Below are 26,683 nucleotides of genomic sequence, written 5' to 3' on the forward strand. Positions count from 1 at the left end.
TTTTGACCTGGGCCCACAGTAGTGCGCTATATAGAGAAAAGGGTGCCATTTGGGACGCAGGCCATGAGTTGTTTCCAACTGGATCTGTTAGCAGCCTGTTCCAGGGAAAGCCTGGAAACGTTCAGCAGGGCACTCAAAAACATCCTCTAATGTTTTCCATCTGGCTGTCATGCAGGTGCACGCGGAACACAGAGCAGGTGTTATCTCAGTTCCAGAGGAGATAAGGACATTCAAAAGCTCATGGAAGCGATTCAGAATACAAACGTCCTTTCTGGCTCCTAAGATAGCAAGATTGCTTTGTAGTGGGGCAATATATTCAAAAAGCAAGGCTATCTAGCCTACTCCTTGTTCAAAAGCCTTTTCTCTGGCCTACCTCTGTGTGGTGTCGCTTACCAAGTACAAATGCCTTTAGATTTCACTGTGCAAACGCCAAACCGTATTGACTAAAACCCAACTCTGCAGTGAAAGCTTGGAAATGTCAGTGCTGTTCTCTGCGAGTGGCCCTGAGCAGGGTGGCAGACGAGGTGTGACGGCACCCGTCCTTATTCACAAGCTGGTGAGAGGGCGGTGGTGCATGTAACAGAATTGGGTCGATGAGTAACTTTGTTTGCAATTTGGATGAGACCGGAAGCCTAGGCTTTACCTCAGAGAGATAACAAGTTTGCGGGAGACCTGGGTTTGAACCCAATCAGACACAGATACAGACCCACACACAGCACTGGCTTCATTGGCTGGCAGCCCTATCCCAGTACTCACTGTCTACACACACACCCACCAGTCAGTTCCTGAGCCTGACTCTCTCAGCACCGCTTGCCAGCCATGTTCCTGCCACATCCTCCAAATGTCAGCCTGTGTAGCATGTCACACTGTGTATTCATGGAAAAGAGGCCAGGTGTTACAGTGAAGAAGTGCCTCTCACAACGTCAGGTAGTCAATACGCCAAGCTATGAAGTGTTTTCTGATACACACACACACTCATATGTGCACGAGTCTCAAACCGGAACTCAAAACATATAATAAACAATCCATATTAGAAGAACGTGTCTGGGCGGTTTTGTGTCAACGTCCGATGGACATGTACATTTTTGAATGCGATAGGACTCACTCATATTTGGACCTGTGTAGGCCATAACACAGAACTCAAACCGGCTGTGCGCGAGCACCATCGTGCATACATTTAATTTGTCCCCCCACACCAAACACGATCCCGACACGCAGGTAAAAATATCAAAACAAACTGAACCAATTACATTAATTTGGGGAGAGGTCGAATAGCATTAAACATTTATGGCAATTTAGCTAGCTAGCTTACACTTGCTAGCTAATTTGTCCTATTTAGCTAGCTTGCTGTTGCTAGCTAATTTGTCCTGGGATATAAACATTGCGTTATTTTACCGGAAATGCACAAGGTCCTCTAATCCGACAATTAATCCACACATAAAACGGTCAACCGAATCATTTCTATTCATTTCTGGTTATACCCAATGAGGAGATGGCACGTGGGTATCTGCTTCTATAAACCAATGAGAAGATGGGAGAGGCAGGACTTGCAGTGCGATCTGCGTCACAAATAGAACTGACTTCTATTTTAGCCCATGGCAACGCAGATGCTCGTTGACACGCGCGAGCAGTGTGGGTGCAATAATTGAATAATATAGATTTCTACATTTATTTTGTAGTCAGGGTGTAACGCAGTCGACACTGCCAATACAGTACAGTATTACCAACCTGCGAGAAAGTGCATTGGAGATCCTGTAATTGCCAGGCCTCAGAGGCTGCGTCCCAGTAGAGCCGTTCTTTGTCAAGCAAATCTTATTACTGCCATTGAACCGGGAGGTCTTTAGTGGTCAACATACTTGTGCTACCTGCCCCTGACCACTGAGCCAAGACATACTTAGCACTGGCAGGTCTGGGGTTTCCATTGTACACAATAAACCTAGTCAACATCTATAGGAGTGTGCCTACTGCCTTTATATGCACAGAAAGCTGGAGTGTAGTCATGGAGGTAAACACCTGGACTGATTTGTTTAAGAGAGAGACATCAGATTGGATAGTGTCCGTCAGTGGGTGATGTATGAGTGTTTCTGGAGTGGACCGAATCTCTCAGCACCTGATTAGTATTGACTAAGAACACAGAGCGGAGCACTCGCTGAGAGGAAAACACACAGCCTCTGCACTCACCACAAGCAGACCTCAGATCTCAGCACATTAGGTTTAATTCAAAGGAGGGCTAGACGGTTGGCCCAACATTTCGTCCCCAAAACCTCAGATTTGCCAACGTCTATGAAATGGCATTGACATGACAAAATGACTCATCCATGTTATGTCAAAGGCTACGTTATGTTGAATGACAACATTCCCAGTGTCTTTGATAGTCAGCTGTTCAGGGAACGTAGTATTCCTTTTTATTTATTTTTTATTGAATATCAAAAACATATAATATACTTGCAGTGAAGCCGCTCAACAACTACACCACACCAGTCATCCAACAGACTCCCATTCAGAGCGACACACACAAGCATCTAGGATCAATGCCCTGCTCAAGGGCATGTTGACAGATCTCCCACCAGGCCAAAAAAACATGAACCCAAACCCTCCAAGATCCCCCCACAGTTCCCCAAAGCTGTCCCTCAACCATCCGAGACCTAACCCACAGTCCCCGCCAGGAAGACTGTTTTTTATTTTTTATTAAAAAAAATACACACATCAGAAAAGCAGAACTTAATATTTCTGTACCAAATATTAAGTTCTGCTTTTCTGATGTATCAAATACTTATGTCATGCAATAAAATGCAAATTAATTACTTAAAAATCATACAATGTGATTTTCTGGATTTTTGTTTTAGATTCCGTCTCTCACAGTTGAAGTGTACCTATGATAAAAAATTACAGACCCCTACATGCTTTGTAAGTAGGAAAACCTGCAAAATCGGCAGTGTATCAAATACTTGTTCTCCCCACTGTATCTCTGCTGGCCAACCAGCAGAGATAGGTGCTGGATGTGATGTTTAACATACAATTTCAATCTATCTAATTGAATAGAATCCACAGATTATGAGTTGAAGACAAATACATTTACTAAGAGTATTAGTATATTAGTAATTGTCTGACCCGGTCTCTCCAGATCTCCTAACAGTACTATATCTAGGGTCAATTTTAGATCAATGCTATGCATTTTCAGCCCTTCCTGAACCGGAGACCAGAAAGAGGCTACCTGAGGGCAATACCAAAATAAATGGTCTATTGATTCTGTATCCTCACAACAAAATCTGCAGAGCTTCGATGATTTTATGCCCCAAATATTCAACATTTTGTTGGTGGCAAGAATTCTACATAATAATTTGGGCTGAAAAGCACGAAGTCTTGAATCTTGCATCGTTTTATATATCAACTCATTCCACCCTGTACCATACACTCTGTACCATGGAATTGGTACATCAAAAATCTCTTCCCAACTATTTTGCAATCTGTATGGCACAGTTGTCAACATCCTGGTTCTCAAATTAAACTGGTATACTTTCCTATTTATGCTATTTTTATTCCTCTGCAAGTTTTGTTCCTTTATATTGGACAGACCAGTTCCCTACCTCCTCCCGCTGCCACCTGCCTCTTCCATTTTTGGGCTAATGCTGTAATCAATTGGTTGTACTCTTGGATTGAGCAGACCTTCCCGCACAATTCTGATAACTCCATGAAGGACATAAATGATATTGTAAGTTGGAATGGTAGAGTTAAGTACAAAATACCAGTTTCAAACATCTTTCCCAAAAATACAGGTATTTTATCATCCAGCACATTTGAGTTCAGCCATAATATTTGTTCAGGGTGATGAAATTGAAATTGTAGCCAGCTTTGCAATGATTGTTTGAAAAAGAGAGATACTTTGAAAAAAGTATAATTTTCAATTAATCGAAAATGAGACATGGCAATCTGCACAAAGGCAAAAAGGCAATTTTTAAACAATGGATGAGCTTTTCTTAATAATCTACTTGAGAACCATTTAGGGTTCAAGTAAAACTTTTGAATAAGTGAAGCTTTTAGAGAGAGGTTTAGTGCTTTTATATTTATTCATCTCAATCCACCCAATTCATATTCATTATATAGATAGACACATTTTATTTTGTCTGGTTTAGCGTTCCAGATAAAGCAAAATAGTTTTTGCTCATATGATTTGAAAAACAAAATCAGGAGTAGGCAGCGCAATAAGTAAGTGAGTAAACTAAGATATGACTAAGGAGTTAATCAGGGAAATATTTCCATAAATAGGATATTTTTTCTATTGAAATTCATTGTTGAGAGCTTATTTTTATATTTTGTGATATTAATACCAAGTATGTCCACTTCACCATCAGCCCATTTTATAGGTAAACTGCAGGGTAATGTAACATTTTAATTTTATTAAAAGATCCAATACGTAATATTGTACACTTATCATAATTAGGTTTTAGTCCAGAGAATACAGAAAAGTTATCTAGATCTTCAATGAGACATTGCAGGGATCTAGCTTGTGGACGTAATATAGAACTTGAGTCATCAGCGTAAATGGACACCTTTGTTTTTAAGCCTTGGATTTCTAAACCTCTAATGTTGTTATTAGATCTGATTTTAATAGCTAGCTTTTCGATGACCATAACGAATAGATATGGTGACAGCGGACACCCTTGTTTAACTCCCCTTGACAATTCAAAACACTGAGAAGCAGCCGTTAATTACAATTTTACACCTGGGGTTGCTATACATTACTTTTACCCATTTCATAAAGAGAATCACCGAGAAAAAAAACCTGATATTTATACATAAAATCCAGTCTTACTTTATCAAATGCCCTTTCAAAATCCGCTATAAATACCAGGCCTGGCTTCTTTGATGTTTCATGTTGTTCTATTTTTTCTAGTAGTTGTCTTATATTATCTCCAATGTAAAAAACCTGTCTGATCAGGATGAACAATAACTGGTAAAACCCTTTTAAATTCTGAGTGCTATGCATTTTGCTAGTATTTAAGTATCACAACATTTAAGTGTAAGGGGCCTCAAGTTTTTTAGATAGACTGGATCTTTATATTTGCCATCTGGGTCTTGTTTTAATAATAGAGAAATCAGACCTTCCTGCCTACCAGACTACCATTTCTATAGGAGTAGTTAAAACAAATCTAACAATGGAGCTTTTAGTATAGTATATCAAAAAAGGCTTGATATACCTCTACCGGTATGCCATCAAGCCCTGGGGTTTTTCCAGATTGAAATGATTTAATAGTCTCAAAAAGTTATTCCTCTGTAAATTGGCCTTTGCACTGATCTTTCTGTACATTTGTTAATATTTTTGGAAAGAATTTCTTACCGTAATCTTCATTCAGTGGGAGAGGATGGGACAGAAATGAGAACATCTGCCTAAAATATTTAGCTTCCCCTTTTAAAACATAATTCGGAGAATCATTGATGACTCCGTCTTCAGTAACGAGTTTCTACAAATTATTTTTGTTAGCGTTCCTGTATTGGAGATTCAGGAAGAATTTTGTGAATTTTTCTCCATATTCCACCCAGTTGGCTTTAATTTTGTAATAGATGACATTAGATCGTTCTTGAATAAGTTCCTCAAGTTCTTTTTGTTTTTCTTTTAACTTATTTTGTATCTCCGTAGTATCGTTTTTATTGTTATCTACCTGTACTATTAGTTCATGCATTTCCCTTGTTAGTCTTGTCTCTTTAGCCAGAAACTGCTTTTTTTTTTTAATTATTGATGAATATTGAATGACCTATGAACGTACATTTAAAAGGTATCCCAAACAATAAGAGGATTTGCTGAACCTATATTATACTGGAAAAATTCAGTTATACATTATTTTGTCTTAGTTAAAAATAAGTTGTCCTCCAGTGAACTTTGATTACATTTCCAATATCCCCGTCCACGTAACTAGATGCTATTCTCAGCTATTCTCAAATTGACCATAATTAGTGCTTGTAAAGTTACTGCCATCAGAGGTAAAAATTAGAGCGTTCAAATGTCTGATATTTAGAAGTCAAGAAATAGGTTCTAGCAATATTTGTTTTATTCCCTTGCCTGTGAGCCAATGCCACAGATTTTAGAATATTGAGACAAGATATTATGTGTGTAGTAAATCTGAGTAGGTTGATGTGTATGATATTGGATGTGATTTAGTGAGAGTGTGTACGATGTCTGTATAAGAGTAATACTATCATGTGTGCTGTCCAAATAAATAATAACTCTGCCAATTTGCATGGTTGAGTGTCTGTGTGTGTAACATGTAGTGCGTATAGCCTTAATATTCATGATGATAATTGTAATCCATATCGTATCACTGTCAGTTGCATCATAATTACCTTTAACATCAATGAAAAACACATCCCAGCATTTCTATAGCAATTGACGTTTCACATGATCATGAGAGACCTTGCATTACTCTAGAGACGACTTCACTACAGTACAAATGTATTCCGTACAATATGTTATTATTCCCCAATGCCCCATTCTGATATCTTCCCCTTGCTTGTTGTAAACAAACAAACATATAAACTTGTAGACAAATACATAAAAAAGATAGACAAACAAGAAACATATTACATTATAAAACAGTTCGACAATAGAGAGAGAGGTGAGAGAAGAGAAATGAGAGAAAGAGTGAGAGACGAGAGCGAGATCAGGTGTGTGTGTGTGTGTGTGTGTGTGTGTGTGTGTGTGTGTGTGTGTGTGTGTGTGTGTGTGTGTGTGTGTGTGTGTGTGTATAAGTCCGTAAGTGTAAGCGAGCATGTAGTAATTGAGTGTTCATATCCACTTCATAGTGTTCTGATATTTTTACAGTTCCAAACTTTCTTTTTTTCATAACCTGAAGTCCCTGTAGAATTTAGTACAGCCATGGTGTTATGGAGCTGTCTCGGAATAGCTGTCCATCTATAAAAGAGTTTGTCCATAATGAGAAAGGCACGCATACCCTTCTCCCTCTGTTGCCTCTGTACCGGATACAGTCTCCTACGACGTTCATTTCCCTTGGAAATTGGTCATTGAGACAGAATTTGGTCCCTTTAAGCTCCCTTCCCCTGCTTTTGATCAGCTCCTTTTATTGGTAATGTTCAAATTTTGCAATGATCGGTCAGGGACCCTTGGTCTTGTAGCTCCGAGCTCCAAGTCTGTGTACTCGGTGGAAAGCCACCTTGTATACAGTCTCTAAAGGAAGTTTCAAGGCAGATTGCATGAATTCTCTGATTGCGCCTTCTGGATTATTGGATGCGTCCACAGGAATCCCAGAAAAAAAAGGATTTTCACGCATGCTACGACTTTGTATGTCTAGTAGTGACTCCTTCATCACCCTGTTATCCCTGAGTAGACAATCTATGTTGGAATTGTGGATTTTTATCTTGGCTGTGAGTGCCTTGTTCTCTCCTTGGAACGTGAGAATTTCACTCTGGCTAAACTCCAAACTCCTCAGCCCTGCTACCTCCTCACACAACTTTTCCAGTGTTGCATGGATTCCAACCAGAGCACTTGCCTCTACTTCAACGCTAAGTAAATAGTCTGTCTGTAGTTATTTTGTGAGGTAGTCGGATCTTTCCATGATGGAGTATGTTGTTTCTCCATAGCGTAAAGCTGTTGGTACTCATCGATTTCCCTCAGGATCTCCTTAGTTTCCAGCCCGGCTCATTACTGAAACCAGTTGTTTTTACGAAAAGATAACAATGAGTCTTTCCCACGCCGATGACAGGTGTCTGTAGTACAGCCAGCACGCAGAATCCACGCAAAAACACGTTTGGTATTCGTATTTAATTAATAGCGGTTTCGTTTTAATCAAAACTAACAAACCGAGTATTTTCCAGCATAGTGTTCAGCTGGGCACTCTGATGACGTATGACTTTAGTGCCTTATTCCTTCCTCAGAGAGAGAAGCATTCTCTGTGACAGCAACAGTCTGCAAGATTAAATTGTAAGCGGTATTATACTCCTGCCTGAGCTGCGCCGTGATGCATTAGGGTTACCGTACACAGGGAGGCAGCGGTGTCATTGTCCCGTGTGGCATCACTGAAACCTTAGCCCTCCGTCCATTGTCAGCAGTCGTCTGTCCTAGGTCGGGGGTGAAGCGATCGATGACAAAGATTAAGAAGACAAAGAGATGTGCCATTCTGAGGCGAAAAAGGCCTGTTCTGTCCGCATTCACAGCCAGCAGCGTCTCAAAAACAACAGCCTACTCGTTACAAATTACACAGAAGGCCCAACTTGCGGCCGTGTCAAAAGCAACATCCACACCTTTCAACGGCAGCCAGCTAGGGGGAGAGACGAGAAGAGAACCAGCCAGATCCCAGGAGCCCAGCACCTGGCTTTTCATCCTCTTACATCCCCCCTTCATCACCCCATCCCCTCCTCCCTCTACCAGCATGATTGCATTTCAGCATAGCGATAGCTAACGCGCTACGCTAACACTCAGAGGAAAACACTGCTTGGTGAATGGCTGCATCAACATGAAGCAGACAGACAAATGTCCACACCAAGGTTGTTCTGAGTACGGCTGAATCAATCCTCTCCCGCTGATCGAAAATCAAGATTGAGCCATCCTTGTGCTGTTAAGAGCCTCTGTGATCCTCCGTGTCTCTGGCCCAGCTGAGCTGAATGGTGGCAGCCAGACAGTGTAGTGGATGTGCCATGTATCAGAAGCTCAGACCAGGCGAGTGATGGCCTTTCCCTCAGAACTCACATCAAGTGGCTCTGGACGGAGAGGAGACCCAGGCAGCTATTTAGGCCCACCCGATAAGGACCTCTCAGATTCACTTCTTAAAGATGACCTTCTAGAGTTCAAGTGACTACAGATGGAAACTAGCCTGCTAGCTAAATCTGTCATATTTACTGAAATGTTGGGGAATGTGAATTGTCCCTGTCAAATAAATGTAATTTAAAACAGTGAAATGCTCTGATGCTCTCACATTTGAGCCCAGCAAGCCCCCTAATGTAACATGGAGTAAGAAGATGTTCAGAGCTTATAGAAGCAAATATACTGAACACAAATATAAACGCAACATGTAAAGTGTTGGTCCTGTTTCATGAGCTGAAAAAACAATGCCACAGATGTCTCAAGTTTGGAGGGAGAGTGCAATTGGTATGATGACTGCAGGAATGTCCACCAGTGTTATTGCCAGAGAACTGAATGTTAATTTCTCTACCATAAGCTGCCTCCAATGTCATTTTCGAGAATTTGTCAGTACATCCAACCAGCCTCACAACCGCAGACCACATGTAACCATGCCATCCCAGGACCTCCACATCAAGCTTCTTCACCTGCGGAATCGTCTGAGGCGGAGTGGGCCTAATGAATTTATTTCAATTGACTGATTTCCTTATATGAACTGTAACTCAGTAAAATCTTCGAAATTGTTGCATGTTGCGTTTATATTTCAGTTCAGTATAGATTGGAAGACATAGTAATAATATAGGACAACAGAAGTAGTTATGCTATGCTTCCACACCAACACGGAAAAAGATGATGGCGGACTGACATCCACACTAAAGACAAGCATTTGTGAAAACTAGGCCTGAATAGCATTGTCATAGCATAGAATCCTGGTAAAGGAACTCAAAAGGTATTCATGCTATGTGGCTTTTCTGCTTTAGCTTACTGGAAATTGTTCTCATAATCAAACAAACAAGAAGGTTGACAATGTATTGTGTGGGTTTTATCTACAGGTAATGCTATTTGTCACAGAATAATGTTAGGGTCTGGAGGAGGCTTGCGCAGCAGTCTGCAAACCACCAATGGCCCTGAGCAGTACTGTGCCCCCAAACAAGGAAACACTAGCAAATGTTTCATTTAAATGTCTTACTTTTCTTTGTAAGCAACTTCCTACCACATTTGTGCACTATGGACTATAGGACAGTCAGCTATAGTATGTGAAAACAAAAAGTAGCCAAGGGGAGACTCTTGATAGATATTAAGAGGTCTGATATGCAGAAGTAGGCTAACAGAGACCACAGTTGGTTAAAAGTTGCCATCAAATGAAGGATGCAACATCGCCACTACACTATAAAACATACAAAGATCAAACCGTGTGTAAATAGGTCTGCAAAAGGACAGTGAAGCCATGTTCTCATTAAACACCCACATAAAATAGAGAAAAATAAAACTGACTTGGAATTAAAAAAAACAGACTTAGGCCTACACAATACAATGTGTAACTTAGCCTGCAAACAAAGAGGGACACTACAACATACTCGCATGAACTTCCTTATCTGACCTCACAATTGCTCATTACTGAAAGGAAGCAGAGTGGCCGCCGCAGACTCTCCCTGGTCACATGACCTGACATCATTTTGTGTTTCTCCGATGGAACATCTTTCTGATGCGTTTAAGGGTCCTCCTCCACCAACAGTCTGACAAGCCTATGGCTCCATGAGTTAGGTCATTCAATTGCAGAATTGGTCTCAAATCCAAACTGTGCCAGTGCCAGCAAAACAGATAAGCCTAACAAGTGTTGATTTCGTTTTTATTTAGTCTACATGGAGGTAGCATTGTCAAAGACCTCCGAGAGCAGGTAGGAAGGGACTAGGCGTTGCCCTCTGAGTTCCGACTGACTGGTTGTGGTGACTCAGCCACATCCATACACAGCTGTGAGGTGGGTCGGGCACTGGCCAGACGTGACATGTTCGTTTGCTCCCTGCTCATCTGGGCTGTAGCTTTAGTGAAGAGAGGTATTCTGAGAAACTGACCTACCCACTAAAAATGTGCTACCCCCAATAGAGATTGTCATGGTAGCGCATTTTGTCAGATGGAAACGTGTTTTAAAATGAACACTTTGTAAAGCTATCTAGTTGCGACAATTGAATTCGGGAGATAAAGATGTTTACTTCATGATTATACCAAAATGTGCATATTTACAGTGATTAACTTCTCTGGGATATGTGGGACGCTAACGTCCCACTTGGCCAAAAGCCAGTAAAAATGCAGAGCGCCAAATTCAAATAAATTACTATAAAAATCTAACTTTCATGAAATCACACATGCAATACACCAAATTAAAGCTACATTTGTTGTGAGCCAACATGTCAGATTTCAAATAGGCTTTTCGGCGAAAGCAAACGATGCTATTATCTGAGGATAGCACCATAGTAAACAAAGAGAGAGAAGCATATTTCAACCCTGCAGGTGCGACACAAAACGCAGAAATAAAAAATATAATTCATGCCTTACCTTTGACGAGTTTCTGTTGTTGGCACTCCAATATGTCCCATAAACATCACAAATGGTCCTTTTGTTCGATTAATTCCGTCGATATATATCCAAAATGTCAATTTATTTGGCGCGTTTGATCCAGAAAAACACCGGTTCCAACTTGTTTAACGTGACTACAAAATATCTCAAAAGTTACCTGTAAACTTTGCCAAAACATTTCAAACTACTTTTGTAATACAACTTTAGGTATTTTTTCACGTAAATAATCGCTAAAATTGAAGACGGGATGATCTGTGTTCAATACAGGATTAAAACAAACTGTAGCTAGCTTTCTGGTCACGCGCCTCTATCTAACAGTACACTTCAAGTGACCCTCGTTCAAGATGGCCGTACTTCTTCATTACACAAAGGAAGAAACCTCAACCAATTTCTAAAGACTGTTGACATCCAGTGGAAGCGGTAGGAACTGCAAGAAGGTCAATTAGAAATCTGGATTCCCAATGAAAACCCATTGAAAAGAGAGTGACCTCAAAAAAATAATCTGAATGGTTTGTCCTCGGGGTTTTGCCTGCTAAATAAGTTCTGTTATACTCACAGACATGATTCAAACAGTTTTAGAAACTTCAGAGTGTTTTCTATCCAAATCTACTAATAATATGCATATCTTATCTTCTGGGGATGAGTAGCTGGCAGTTGAATTCGGGTATGCTTTTCATCCAAACGTGAAAATGCTGCCCCCTATCCTAGAGAAGTTAAAGCAGCATATTTTGTCTAGGTAGTACATTAGCGGTAGTTAGGTCTGATAGTCAGAACAGAGGCATCTCTCCATGGCTGAGCAGGGCACAAACTGTCTGACAGAGACAGTGTGGCAGCAGGGTAAGGGGGGAGCACTACACCTCTTCCTGGGGCCCTGGGTTCTCCACCTTGATAGCTAGCAGCCTCTCGAAAGACATGTGTGATCCCCTCACTGTCCAGATCCTATCTGGGTAATTGCCTTCCCAGCACCACATGGTCCAGGGGAAAGCAGCAAATGGGTTGGCAGGGCTGCCTGCCACACAGGACAGACGTGGAGAGGAGGAGCGGTGTTTCAGGGACAACTCAGACTGTTAGGGCAAACCACACTGCCAAATGATACGTGTGTCTATTAACAGGTTAGAAGTCAAGACAACCAGTATGGTCTCTTTCCTTTGACTAGTCCGAAGCCAGAGCATTCCATTGGTTAACAAAGGGTGGGATTGAGATATCAGTGCACCGTTAATGTGGTATGGGAGATAACCTCCATGTCGTTATCGCTGTTGCACAGGAAGTGGCGGTTGCTGCAGTGCAGAAGGACCACAATATCCTGCCCGACACAGCTAGCAGGGAACTGTCACTGATACAGCCCAAGATGGCATCAGTATACTTACTAAAAAATATATTAAATTATCCTAACACAGAAAGGAGGCCCGAGTTAAACATTCTTTATTTTGTTTAAGAAACGTTCTGAAGCCTGAGCGGAATGGGCCTAGCTCTCTCAAGAGTAGAACGCTCACTTTGTAACTCAATCGTCATAATCTAATTCCGACCATATTCTGTCGCCACACAAGGACAGAGGGGTAACTAGGGTGAATAGAGCCATTTCAATGCAGGCTCAGAGCACAACTCTATTCTTACCAGCATAAATGACACTATTCCCCTAAGCTCCCATCAGATTCACTGGAGAACTGAGTGTCTGCTAGTTTGTTTTTGTTATTTTCTTTCAATTTGTGTCCAGACCTAGAAAACCAGGTGAGCTCCTAACTAATAAATGACCTTAAAATTGGTCAATCAAGTACAAGGGAGGAGCGAAAACCCGCAGACACTCAGCAACTCCAGGAATTGAGCTAGACACCCCTGCTATAGGTCTATGTCTTGTTACTTTGACATGTTCCAGAACTAGGACTGGGTGTTTTCAAGGAGCAATGTCTTGTTTTTGAATGTCTTCAATAAATGAAGATTCAGCTATCTTCGGGAGAAAAAAAGTGAGCCTCACCTGCCACGTTGACCTTCTCCGCATTGGAGGCGCTGGGGGTGGCCGTGCTGGTGCCGTTGGTCAGGTTAGCCCCCGTGCTGTTGTAGATGTTCTCCACCTTGGACTCCAGCTTGCCCAGCCGTACCATGATGTTGTCCAGGAGCACCGCCAGGGTCTTCTTCAGATCTGGAGGAGGGGACACAGTATAGTATGAATCATAGATACCTCATATCAGTCTTACTGCTAACCAGCTAACTTAACTTGAGGCTAAAATATACAGTACAGTGTTATCTAGATTTCCCTTTCATTTTCCTATCATTTTAATTGATCTCATGAATCGTCATTTTCAAATCTCAGATTGACTTTTTGAAGGACAAGGAGGAAATTACCACATAGTGATATAATACCAGTGAGTCGCTCTCCACAGTCCCGGTCAGAGAAAATGCTTTTCTATTTTTGTCTTCATAACTAGGCTAATCAATATATCGTTATGGCGTGAGTAATCTGAGTATGCCTTGTATACTGAGACGGCCCGTTCTTATTGGCTTTCCTCTGAAAAATGAAAAACAAGGGGAGAGGATCAGCTTATTTCAGCGACCCCATTAAGTCATTGGATTTCATGCTGTCCGTTAAAGGACTCATTTAAATGTATAACTGAGCTGGCGGGTGTCTGAGAATGACCTTGCTGCTTCATTTTGGTCTGTGCATTTCTAACGACATCTCCTGACTCCGGTAGCTAGCCAAAAGAAGGTGGGATGGACGATGGGATTGAAAAGACACTAACGTAAACTGGCATTCACAATAGGTGTGTCCCAATAATGTCTCCTTCCTGAAGTGTGCACTCTTTCACTACTTCCCACAAATCTAAAGAGCATTGGATTGATTGGTGGAGGCATGGGCTAGCGGGAGTTTCCACCATGTTTCTTATACCACTCATCTCCTTTCAAATCAGTGAAGTGAACAAATGCATATTTTGGGAGGAAGGAGAGATAATTGGGACTTAGCCCAGTAGCTAGCCAATAAGTGAGGTGAGATGGGATAGAAAGGACACAGTGAGCTGACATTCACAATGACATCATCTCTGTTTGTTTCAGTAGCATTTCAGGACTTGGTATGCAGGGCTTGGCATTTCAGTGTCCTAATGGTGTTTATCTGATATTTACCCTCCAGCAGCCATGAGGACATCAAGTCTGCATCCCTAATGGAACCCTATTCCCTATGGAGTACTACTTTTGACCAGGGCCTCCATGGCTCTACGCAGCTCAAAGCAACTGAATAAAGTGTAACGATTCTAAAGCTACTGTATAACATGCAACACAAACTTGAGTGGCTTCAAATCCATTTGTTAGAACTGTCAGATGTTTTTTATTATTGACCTATTATTGTTTATGGTGTTGTAAGATCTCACGGTTGATCGATGTTGACTTGCAAGTGCAACACACATTTTGGCATTGGTTTCAATTTCAGTAGTTTGCATAGAACTCTGACTTTTTTTTTTTATCCAACATGCTTAACATATTGTTTATTGGTATGACCGAAGATCTTGTCACAAAACAGTTGATCAATTTTGACTTGCGAGACATTTTGTCACTTCATTAGTAGCTACTAAGAAAATGAAATATGACATGTCCCTTCTGCTCTTGAAATGTTTTCCTTTCCTCCCGCCGCCAAGAATATCCCGGAATGTCGTCAACCTTATTAACACGCCATGAGGTGGTGGAGCCGTGAAGACAGCGATCGCACCCCGTCTGTCACACGTCAGCGCGGCGACTGCGGTGCAATTTCTCTGGCTGCGTGTCGCATTTGATATGTCACTCCCTATCGCGCCAGAAAGACAGCGTGGAGGGAAACAGGCCTGTGTGCGGCGCCGTGGTCAGGGAGCGAGGGAAGGGATGGGGAGGAGTTGGCGTGAGGGAGAAAGGGAAGCTGCAGCGTTTTGTCTGCTCTACACGGCTATGTGGGGCGGAGATAAGCAGATGCCGGGAGGGAGCGCCGCTGCGTAAGACAAGGAAGAAATCAACTGGAAAGTTGGACTTTGTCCCAAATGACACCCTATATAGTGCAGTACTTTTGACCAGGGCCCATATGACTCTGGTCCAAAGCAGTGCACTATGTCGGGAATAGAGTACCATTTGGGACTGAGCCCTGGAGTGGAGCTGCCACTGCATCAGGCTGAACATAATTGCACACAATAGATTGTGTCCTCAGAAAACACAATGCGCTGAGCAGAAACCGCCCGGCCTAGCCTCCATCAACACAGACAGAGAGAAAGAAACACACTGCCCCCGGTCCAAACACACTGCCCCAGGTCCAAACACACTGCCCCAGGTCCAAACACCAAACACACTACCCAGGGTCCAAACACCAAACACACTGCCCCCGGTCCAAACACAGTGCCCCCGGTCCAAACACACTGCCCCCGATCCAAACACACTGCCCCAGGTCCAAACACATTGCCCCAGGTCCAAACACAGTGCCCCCGGTCCAAACACACTGCCCCCGATCCAAACACACTGCCCCAGGTCCAAACACACTGCCCCAGGTCCAAACACACTGCCCCAGGTCCAAACACCAAACACACTACCCAGGGTCCAAACACCAAACACACTGCCCCCGGTCCAAACACAGTGCCCCCGGTCCAAACACACTGCCCCCGATCCAAACACACTGCCCCAGGTTCAAACACACTGCCCCCGGTCCAAACACACTGCCCCCGGTCCAAACACACTGCCCCCGGTCCAAACACACTGCCCCAGGTCCAAACACCAAACACATTGCCCCAGGTCCAAACACACTGCCCCAGGTCCAAACACACTGCCCCAGGTCCAAACACACTGCCCCCGGTCCAAACACCAAACACACTCCATCTATCTCTCCCAAACCTGGCCACGGTAGAGTAGGCCATCTCCCCACATGGCTGATCTGTGTGTGTGTGTAGCTAATTAATGTTTTACAGGTCGCAGCCAATAAACATTCCTCTGCATGTTTGCAATGAGTGCCCAAAGCACAACGAGGTTTGTGTTAACAAATGAAATATTCTGTCTTTCCAACAGGCACGGAACATTGCAATTAATTAAGCCAGCTTAAAACGGGGAAATTAAAATGCATGGCTCAGGGCAGAGTGTGGACAGCCTGCATTCAAGTAGTGTAATAGGTGTGAAAACATAGGTGGGCTAAATCCATGCGATAGATAAACTTACTGTCAGAAAAGCAAAGTACAATTCACAGCATCAGAACAAATCAGAATTCGGTTTTGGGCCAAACTGTGATAAAAATACTACTATTACATAGATACGTTGATTTAAAGACAGTGGTGGTAGTATGGGTGATACCTTAGTTACTTATTAGAGGTCGACCGATTAAATCGGAATGGACAATTAATTAGGGCCGATTTCAAGTTTTCATAACAATCGGAAATGAGTAACTTTGGACGCCAATTTGCCGATATATATATTTTTTAAATTCAGTTAAGAACACATTCTTATTTTCAATGACGGTCTAGGAACGGTGGGTTAACTGCCTTGTTCAGGGGCAGAACGACAGATTTTTACCTTGTCAGCTCAGGGATTCAATCTTGCAACCTTACGGTTAACTAGTTAACTAGCTCTAACCACCTGCCTCACGAGGAGCCCGCCTGTTACGCGAATGCAGTAAGAAGCCAAGGTAAGTTGCTAGCTAGCATTAAACTTATCTTATAAAAAACAATCAATCATTAATAATTACTAGTTATAACTACACATGGTTGATGATATTACTAGTTTATCTAGCGTGTCCTGCGTTGCATATAATCGATGCGGTGCGCATTCGCGAAAAAGGACTGTCGTTGCTCCAACGTGTACCTAACCATAAACATCAATGCATTTCTTAAAATCAATAGACAGAAGTATATATTTTTAAACCTGCATATTTAGCTAAAAGAAATCCAGGTTAGCAGGCAATATTAACCAAGTGAAATTGTGTCACTTTTCTTGCGTTCATTGCACGCAGAGTCAGAGTATATGCAACAGTTTGGGCCGCCTGGCTCATTGCGAACTAATTTGCCAGAATTTTACGTAATTATGACATAACATTGAAGGTTGTGCAATGTAACAGTAATATTTAGACTTATGGATGCCACCATTTAGATAAAATACGGAACGGTTGCGTATTTCACTGAAAGAATAAACGTTTTGTTTTCGAGATGATAGTTTCCAGATTCGACCATATTAATGACCTAAGGCTCGTATTTCTGTGTGTTATTATGTTATAATTAAGTCTATGATTTGATAGAGCAGTCTGACTGAGCGATGGTAGGCACCAGCAGGCTCGTAAGCATTCATTCAAACAGCACTTTTGTGCGTTTTGCCAGCAGTGCTTCAAGCATTGCGAAGAGGGATGGAAGCTATAAGAGGGATGGAAGCTATAATGTTACACTGGCAATACTAAAGTGCCTATAAGAACATCCAATAGTCAAAGTATATGGTATATGAAATACAAATCGTATAGAGAGAAATAGTCCTATAATAACTACAACCTAAAACTTCTTACCTGGGAATATTGAAGACTCATGTTAAAAAGGAACCACCAGCTTTCATATGTTCTCATGTTCTGAGCAAGGAACTTAAACGTTAGCCTTCTTGCATGGCACATATTGCACTTTTACCTTCTTCTCCAACACTTTGTTTTTGCATTATTTAAACCAAATTGAACATGTTTCATTATTTATTTGAGGCTAAATTGATTTTATTGATGTATTATATTAAGTTAAAATAAGTGTTCAAGGGCCTCTCGGGTGGCGCAGTGGTCTAGGGCACTGCATCGCAGCGCTAGCTGTGCCACCAGAGTCTCTGGGTTCGCGCCCAGGCTCTGTCGCAGCCGGCCGCGACCGGGGGGTCCGTGGGGCGACGCACAATTGGCCTAGCGTCGTCCGGGTTAGGGAGGGTTTGGCCGGTAGGGATATCCTTGTCTCATCGCGCTCCAGCGACTCCTGTGGCGGGCCGGGCGCAGTGCGCGCTAACCAAGGGGGGCGGGTGCACGGTGTTTCCTCCGACACATTGGTGCGGCTGGCTTCCGGGTTGGAGGCGCGCTGTGTTAAGAAGCAGTGCGGCTTGGTTGGGTTGTGCTTCGGAGGACGCATGACTTTCGACCTTCGTCTCTCCCGAGCCCGTACGGGAGTTGTAGCGATGAGACAAGATAGTAATTACTAGCGATTGGATACCACGAAAATTGGGGAGAAAAGGGGGTAAAATTTATAAAATAAAAAATAAAAAAAATATAAAAATAAGTGTTCATTCAGTATTGTTGTAATTGTCATTATTACAAAAAAAATAATAATAATTGGCCGATTAATCGGTATCGGCCTTTTTGGTCCTCCAATAATCGGTATCGGCGGTGAAAAATCATAATCGGTCGACCTCTATTACTTATCCAAGTTCTTTGGTTCAGATCCTTTTCTAGACACCCACCTTTATTAAAAGCTACTGTTACAGAACAGAATTGACGTACGGTTGTGATTTTACTGTTTTATAGTCCCCAACTCCCCAGTCATCGTTACCACCTGTCTGCTAAAAAAAAAGAAGATAACTTGACTCGGTCTTCATTCCCTAAGCAAAACGTTTCAAAATGAAACATGAGAGTTGAAATATGCATGTGAAAGCCTGACACGTTCATTTTCCACAGAGGCACCCATAGGGAGTGAGCAAAGCGTAGATAGCAGTCACAGCGCTTTACAGATACCAACTGTGTTAGCCGAGTCATGTCCTCACTCATGTCCGCAAATGTCTACATGAGCCGATGCGTGGTACATGATGAGCATGGAGACAAACTGTGACTGTGTCCTAAAATGGCCCCCTATTTCCTATATAGTGCACCACTTTTGTCCAGGGCCGATAGGATTCTGGTTAAATGAAGTGCACCATAAAAGGATATAAGGTGCCAACCTGTGTGCTCATTATTTCGGTGACCCTCATCGTCAGCCAAGCTTCGTCTTTCAAGAGACCGACCTACAAACAACTTCCCCGTTTCAATAATTGCAGCCTAAACATACTGAGTGAGTAGACAAAACAGACAACAGCAGACCAAGCAAACTAAGAGAGCCATTATCAGTTAATAAATACAATTCAAATTCAGACAAATTTGCACGATTGTAAAATGAGGAACCAGCCCAGATGTTTAATAAACATGGTTCAGTGAGCAAAGTGGGTCAACATCAACTGAAGTTATTTTTTTTTTTTAAAGACACAATCTGTCATTTCAACAGCCTGACCCTGTCACTTTGTTTGGTAAACTGAGATGGGGCTTGGGAAATGTAACCACTCAAAATGCATAGATGGGAGCTCCATAAAATCAACATGAGAGTTTTAAACATACTGTACAGTATTTTGAAACTACGCAAAAAAAATGATATTACAAAAGAGTCGAATGAAAGCAATACTTCCAAAGAAAATACATTATATTGGAGACAACGCACTAAAATGACTTTCCCATCATTTTCTGATATGTGGTGTACAAATCCACAGAGATTTTCATTTGCTTAGAGTCGGACTGACAGATGGGCAGACTAATCCATATTTCTATGCAGCTGTGTGCTCGCTCTTGGCCTAGTGACATTACACATTATCACATCACAGTCCACATGCACAAATCCCACAACACTGATGTGAGCTGATGACAGATGTAAGAAATGCATGCATGTTGTAATTATAGTGACCTTACATATACTATATTACCATTGCCAAGTAACCACATGATGTGATGTAATGCTTTTATAATCTCGAGGAACTATACTTACCATACACAAAGTGAAATGTGTCCCTCGCTATCACTTTATGTCTGGTGTAGTAGAGTTCCTAGAGATTATAAATATTCTTTTGTTGACAGGAATGTTTTTTTGGGCTTAAGCCAGCTATACTGTGTTATGGTTCTCGACTACTACTTCTCAGATAGAGTTCAGTGTGTCAAATCGGAGGGCCTGTTGTCCGGACCTCTGGCAGTCTCTATGGGGGTGCCACAGGGTTCACTTCTCGGGCCGACTCTTTTCTCTGTATATATCAATGATGTCGCTCTTGCTGCTGGTGATTCTCTAATCCACCTCTACGCAGACGACACCATTCTGTACACATCTGGCCCTTCTTTGGACACTGTGCTAACAAACCTCCAAACGATCTTTGGTGCCATACAACACTTCTTCTGTGGCCTCCAACTGCTTTTAAACACTAGTAAAACTAAGTGCATGGTCTTCAACCGATCGCTGCCCGCACACTCCTGTCCGACTAGCATCACTACTCTGGACGGTTCTGACTAAGGTATTTGTATTTGTCCACATATTCTAGGTGCCTGGTTAGACTGTAAACTCTACTTCCAGACTCACATTAAGCATCTCCAATCCAAAATGACATCTAGAATCAGCTTCCTATTTCTGAACAAAGCCTCCTTCACTCATGCTGCCAAACATACCCTCGTAAAACTGACTATCCTGCCGATCCTTGACTTCGGCGATGTCATTTACAAAATAGCCTCCAACACTCTACTCAGCAAATTGGATGTAGTCTATCACAGTGCCATCCGTTTTGTCACCAAAGCCCCATATACTACCCACCACTGCGACCTGTATGCTCTCGTTGGCTGGCCCTCGCTACATATTCATTGCCAAACCCACTGGCTCCAGGTCATCTATAAGTCCTTGCTAGGTAAAGCCCCGCCTTATCTCAGCTCACTAGTCAACATAGCAACACCCACCCGTAGCACGCGCTCCAGCAGGTATATTTAACTGGTCATCCCCAAAGCCAACACTTCCTTTGGCCGCCTTCCCTTCCAGTTCTCTGCTGCCAATGACTGGAATTGGAAAAATCACTGAAGCTGGAGTCTTATATATATCCCTCTCTAACTTTAAGCATCAGCTGTCAGAGCAGCTTACCAATCACTGTATCTGTACACAGCCAATCTGTAAATAGCACACCCAACTACCTCATCCCCATATTATTACATACCCTCTTGCTCTTTTGCACCCAATATCTCTACCTGCACATCATCATCTGCACATCTATTACTCCAGTGTTAATGCTAAATTGTAATTATTTCGCCTTCATGGCCTATTTATTGCCTTACCTCCCTACTCTTCTACATTTGCACACACTGTTTATAGATTTTTCTATTGTCTGTACGTTTGTTTATGTGTAACTCTGTGTTGTTGTCACACTGCTTTGCTTTATCTTGGCAGGTCACAGTTGTAAATGAGAACTTGTTCTCAACTGGCCTACCTGGTTAAATAAAAGGTGAAATAAAAAATAAATAAAATGCCTATTTTTTGTAGCCACCCACCAGAACGATGCACAACTCAGGGAGTCCAACCAATACACACACTCCCGATGTTGTGTCCCAAAGCTATGTTCAGTTATGCAGTTAGTGCAGCTTCCTCATAATTCAACCATCATGCCAGTCTATTACAGAAGGCGTCTCTCGCACTTTATTATTTATTTAACCTTTATTTTTAAACAGGAAGTCATGCTGAGATCAAGGTCTCTTTCACAGATAAGCCCTGTATACACATCGATATACACAAAAAGCAAAACATAATCATTGAAAACACATTCTTCAGTAAAAAGGTCCTCAATCAGCCTTTTGAATTGCACAAGAGGCACCAATTCATCCAATTTTAGAGAGCCTTGGAAATCATTCCACAAGTAAGGTGCAAAAAAAGTTGAAGCAGATTGACCTAACTCAGTGGAGATGGAAGGGAACTCTAGAGTTAGCCATCCCTGAGACCGGGTGTGATCTGATATCTTGTACGTCTAAGTTAACAATGAAGTAAGGTATGGTGGAAGTTTATGCAGGAGGGCTTTACAAACAACACGAGTAAAATCCATCGATCTACGAGACTTCAAAGAGGACCAGCCTACTGTACTTTCTGATACAGAATACAGTGATGTGTACTGAACCTATCGCCTGTAATAAAGTGTAGTTTGCTATGATAAACTGTGTCTAATAGCTTCAATACAGTGGCAGCTGCATTCAGATATACAATAACGCCGTAGTCTATAACCGGTATGAACGTTGACTAAATCATTTGTTTTATGCTATTTAATGAATTTTTCCTATAAAATAAGCTCCTTTTAATTCTTAATTTCTTAACTTCCTCATCAACGTGCTTTATGAAAGATGGGTTTTCGTCAATCCAGATAGTTATAAACTTTATAACTCTCTTCTCACAAAAGGAAAGCGTGGAAACAGGTTGGCTGGAATTGTTTAGTTCAGTGCTTCTCTCTCTTCAGTCCAAATTCCCATCTACTCAAACGAATAAACAATGTTCAATGCACCACATAAACCACCAGACCGATTCAATCTTGACACAATATTTAATTAATGTGCACTCAGATTTTATGGGTAATTTACTGAGAGCAGAGAGGAAGTCATAATTCCCCTTAAATGCATTAATGTCATATCGAGATGAATCCTAGATCTGCAGAGGGTGTACAAATACTGCAGCATGAGGCAATTTTTCCCCTTCCTACTTTTATTTAATCAAAAGCATAAAAAGAGGCTTCCTTGACCATATCATTATATTTCTATGGCAGAGAGTAAACAGTGTTCCAGTCTCAAGAAGTACATTAAGATTGAGACATGTTCAAATGAGAGACAACAAAAACAGGGAAACTGGTTTCATCCAGTACATTATAAACTGGTTCCAGACCGGTTCTTTAGACCTAGGTCAAGACAGGACACAATGCCCCAACAACATCTTCTGACTCAATATTAGTGTTTTCCCTACCAATGCATATCTGACACGGGTTTCAACGGCTAGCTTTGTTGCCAAATAAGGGTTTGGCTTCTACAGGTTGCCATTTGCATTTTCGATGCCAGGGGGCGTGGAAGCTTTTGCGCCCGCCTGGAAAATCTAACTAGGGAAAGACTGCCTTGTCCAATGTAATGTTTTAGTTCATTACAGCTGGATTTAAAAAAAATCTGTTATATACTAACATTATTACATCATATAAATATTTACTCCACTTGATGCATTAATAAAGTTTATTCATTTAAATTAAAGTTCAGGCAATTGACAGAATATTATGAATCTGTTCTGATGAGACCATATCACAGATCTTTTGTCTCATTGCCTCCCGAATAATAGTGTTTGCAGCAGCAACTCATTTCATGCTTTTCTGGAGATAATTAATGACACGATTAAGCAATTAGCCTATTACATTGAGCTGATATCATTATACAGGTCTGGGATAAAGCTTAGGATTTCTTTCAACACCCTCCTCCAGGTCATTTAAAACGGGTCGGAGAGCACTAGGCTGCTAGAACAACAGACTTCTCGGTTGCATCACAAATGGCATCTTATTCCTAATTTAGTGCACTACTTTTGATAGGACCCATAGTAAATAGGGAATAGGATGCCATTTGGGATGCACCCCGGATTTGTACGACCAAGGGTTTCACCAAGGCAGATGCTTCAACACTCTGCATCAATGTTTTAACACAGACCCTAAGGGGAACAAGAGCAGCTAAATGCTCCGTGTTCGCCAGTCAGTACTCTTGAGGTCTGGCGATTAGCAGACTGTGGCAGAAGAACTGAGGTTGATAGGCCTACTCGGTGTGTCTGAGATAGGCGGGAGGCTTCCTGCCTAACAAACTTCCTGCCTAACAAACCTGCCTAACAAGGCTTCCTGCCTAACAAACTCCGATAAATTGAATTTTACAGGCTAAGAGAGTTTTTAAGACAAATCATATTAGGCATGGCCTTTTCAGAGCGCTACTTTCCAGGACCAGTGACGGTTGGTTGGTTGCCTGGTCATTTCACAGCATCTTCTTGTTTTTCGCCGCCCATTAGAATGTATTCAGCGTAATCAATTCCAATCTCATGTTTCTAATGAAGCCTCTCATTGACCCAAACGGGTCTATTAACGGCATGAATAACTTATTGATGGCTGTTCGCGAGGCGTTAATAGGTTATGGCGGAAAGCAGCTGCATCAGCGTAATCACTCACCTTTGTTTGCGCAAGTCAAGTTACTGGCTGGCTAGCCCCCTAATAATTTACTTTCCTATCCAATGAGGCAGCACCCTGCTGTAGACAAAATGTACATTTTCTCTCTTGTCCTCTTTCTTGTCTTCCCCGTTGTCTATGGTTGCATTACAACCGCAATACAATTAAAATATAAACGCTTATAAATAGCCGACATTATGCATTTTGTATGACCTGTATGTCAGAGGATGTATAGGGCTGGCTATTTTGACTTTGAAGGCACTTCTACTTAGCCTACATATTAAATCAATTCAGCCTGTTCTTATTTATTAACAGTGTGTTCTCTAACTGAGGTTGATCAAATATTGCAGCACTACCAACAACTGGCAAATCAGAATTCCATTCAATAAAACATTCCAAGGGTATGAATGGAACATTCCCAGTGTACCATTGAGCAAATTCAGAGTTCTCACAACCACCGCTTTGCAAAGCGGAGAACACTACTTGTGCAGTGCTCGGTACTCACCATAGGCTGTCATGGTTCCCACGTAGGGCCCGTCCATGACGCTCTGGTTCTCCTCGGCCAGGGCCTTGATGTAGCGCTTGCTGAGCTCCAGGATCTGCTGTCGCAGCATGGTGCTGCTCTCGTGCGTGGCCCGCTGCTGGATGGTGAAGTGGAGCAGCATCATGCCCCAGATGAAGCCAAAGCTCACCAGGAAGAACCCCAGCTTCTGGGACGACAGCTTCCACAGGTAGGCCGAGGCCATGGCGAGCGCGGCCCGTAGCTCGACTGGCAAGAGTGACTGTGTCTGTGCGTGAGGGACAGGGGGTGGAAGGGACTGAGTCGGAGTGGGAGGAGAGTTCAGAAGGGGAGGCGGGGCATGCTGGCGCTCGGGGTAGTTTAGCCGCTATGGTTCTGTTTGGACTCTTCACCACTCCTCACCAGTGGGCTCTACTTCTTTGGCCCATCTTTATCAGTCACTCCCACCGGGTTGACTGGCCAAGCTGCATTCTGTAAGAGAGGAGGAGACAGAAGGCTGTTAAGAGGCACTCAAGAGTCAGAAAACACCACAGTTCCAGAAGCAAAAGGAGGAGTATTTACATGGGCATTCCCAAGGCGGGTGTTAGCTACTGTAGCTATAGCCATCCAATGTTTCCCCTATATTAATTTTGCACCGCGCCACACTTTGCCAAGATGAGCTTTTAAAGGGATAGTCCGAGATCTTGTCAACTAAGCCCTTTTTCTACTTACGTAAAGTCAGATGAACTCATGGATAACCCTTATGTCTCTGCCATCTGCATCCAAAAACATGTGCACACCACACAAACACACACCGTAGACAACCTTCTTTCCTTGCTGCAGTGCGTTACAAATAACCTGCTATAATGTGACCACTTTGATTCAAGTTTGTTTCGATTAAACAGCAGGAGATAGAACTGCGCCCTGAAACGTGTGCCAAGATCTATGCGGAGAGAGACAAACAAAATGTATCAAAGCTGACAAATCCCTGCTGCTAAGAAGATTCTCATGCAAAAAAAAGATGCAGTCAGCGTGAAGTGAACAATCACATTGTCTCCACAGGGAAATATAACCCAACCCAGTCTCTCTTCAGAGTTAAGCCTACTTCAATTTCTGTTAAACATCCTAAAGAAAGCTAAATTGTATTTTATGTTGTCTCTGTCTATGTTCAAACCTGTAAGGTCTACTGTGTAATGATTTTCACAAGAATAATATTATGCCGATAGCTTGGCTACAAGACACTGAATGAGTGGGCAGGTTACCCTTAGGACTCCTGGCCAAAAAACCTTTCCATGACACAAAAACATACTGCAAGTCAACTTTAGTGGAGGTACGAGGAGTTGGACTTGTAAATATTTCAGTGATACAGTTTAGGGGAAAAAACAGTATCCTGTCAAGGATGGAGAAAAACAGGACGTTTCGCTCTCGCGTGAAATGGCAATCCTTCTTGCCCATCATCTTCAGCCAACAGGTGAGGCTATTTCGTAAGGTACCCAAAAACCCTCGCTAACCATAAGACCTTCATAAGCCTCTTAGTGAAAGCAATGTGTTGAGGGAGAGAGAAATGGAGGGGAGAGAAGAGAGCAATGATAAGTAAGCCTACACTAGAGAAATGGAAAATTTGAAATAAGGCTGCTAATATGGAGAGTTACGACATGTAATCTACACTAGAGAAACGGAAAGTTTGAAATGAAATAAGGGTACTTTATAATGGGACATTTGATGGCTACAACATGCAAAGTAGTAGTAGCATTTGTAAGGGTAATGTAAAGTAACTGATCCACATTAATGTTATAGATTTATCGTTCAACTTATCATTATCATGATAATTCAGTCAATTGTTCGTGATATGGATTTTTGTCCATATCGCTCCGCTCTATTGCAGCATATGTATTCACAGGGCTAGTCAGAAGTAGTACACTACATGGGGGGAATAGGGCTTAATTTAGGACATAGACAGGCAGCCTAAGCCTAGGTATCCTTCACACTGTGGGGATACATGTACGTGTTGTTTCATCCTCCTCCTCCTCAGGCCAGCTAAGGAAGCTAGTTACATCCATGGTCTG

At 42.2% G+C, this 26,683-nt stretch overlaps 1 protein-coding gene across 1 annotated transcript in view; it reads right to left on the reverse strand.

Moving 5' to 3' along the window:
- LOC120033306 (alpha-1,6-mannosylglycoprotein 6-beta-N-acetylglucosaminyltransferase A-like) overlaps positions 1-26,683 on the reverse strand; it is a 117,268-nt gene that overhangs the window by 70,370 nt on the left and 20,215 nt on the right. Inside the window, exons 2-3 of the mRNA XM_038979587.1 lie at positions 24,624-25,109; positions 13,176-13,340 (exon numbers count right to left, since the gene is read on the reverse strand). Coding sequence (XP_038835515.1) covers positions 13,176-13,340; positions 24,624-24,864 — 406 coding nt within the window. The 5' untranslated portion in view covers positions 24,865-25,109. The remainder of the gene's footprint in view (positions 1-13,175; positions 13,341-24,623; positions 25,110-26,683) is intronic.

The sequence above is a fragment of the Salvelinus namaycush genome, chromosome 40 (assembly GCF_016432855.1).
Source record: "Salvelinus namaycush isolate Seneca chromosome 40, SaNama_1.0, whole genome shotgun sequence".
Lineage (NCBI taxonomy): Eukaryota > Metazoa > Chordata > Actinopteri > Salmoniformes > Salmonidae > Salvelinus > Salvelinus namaycush.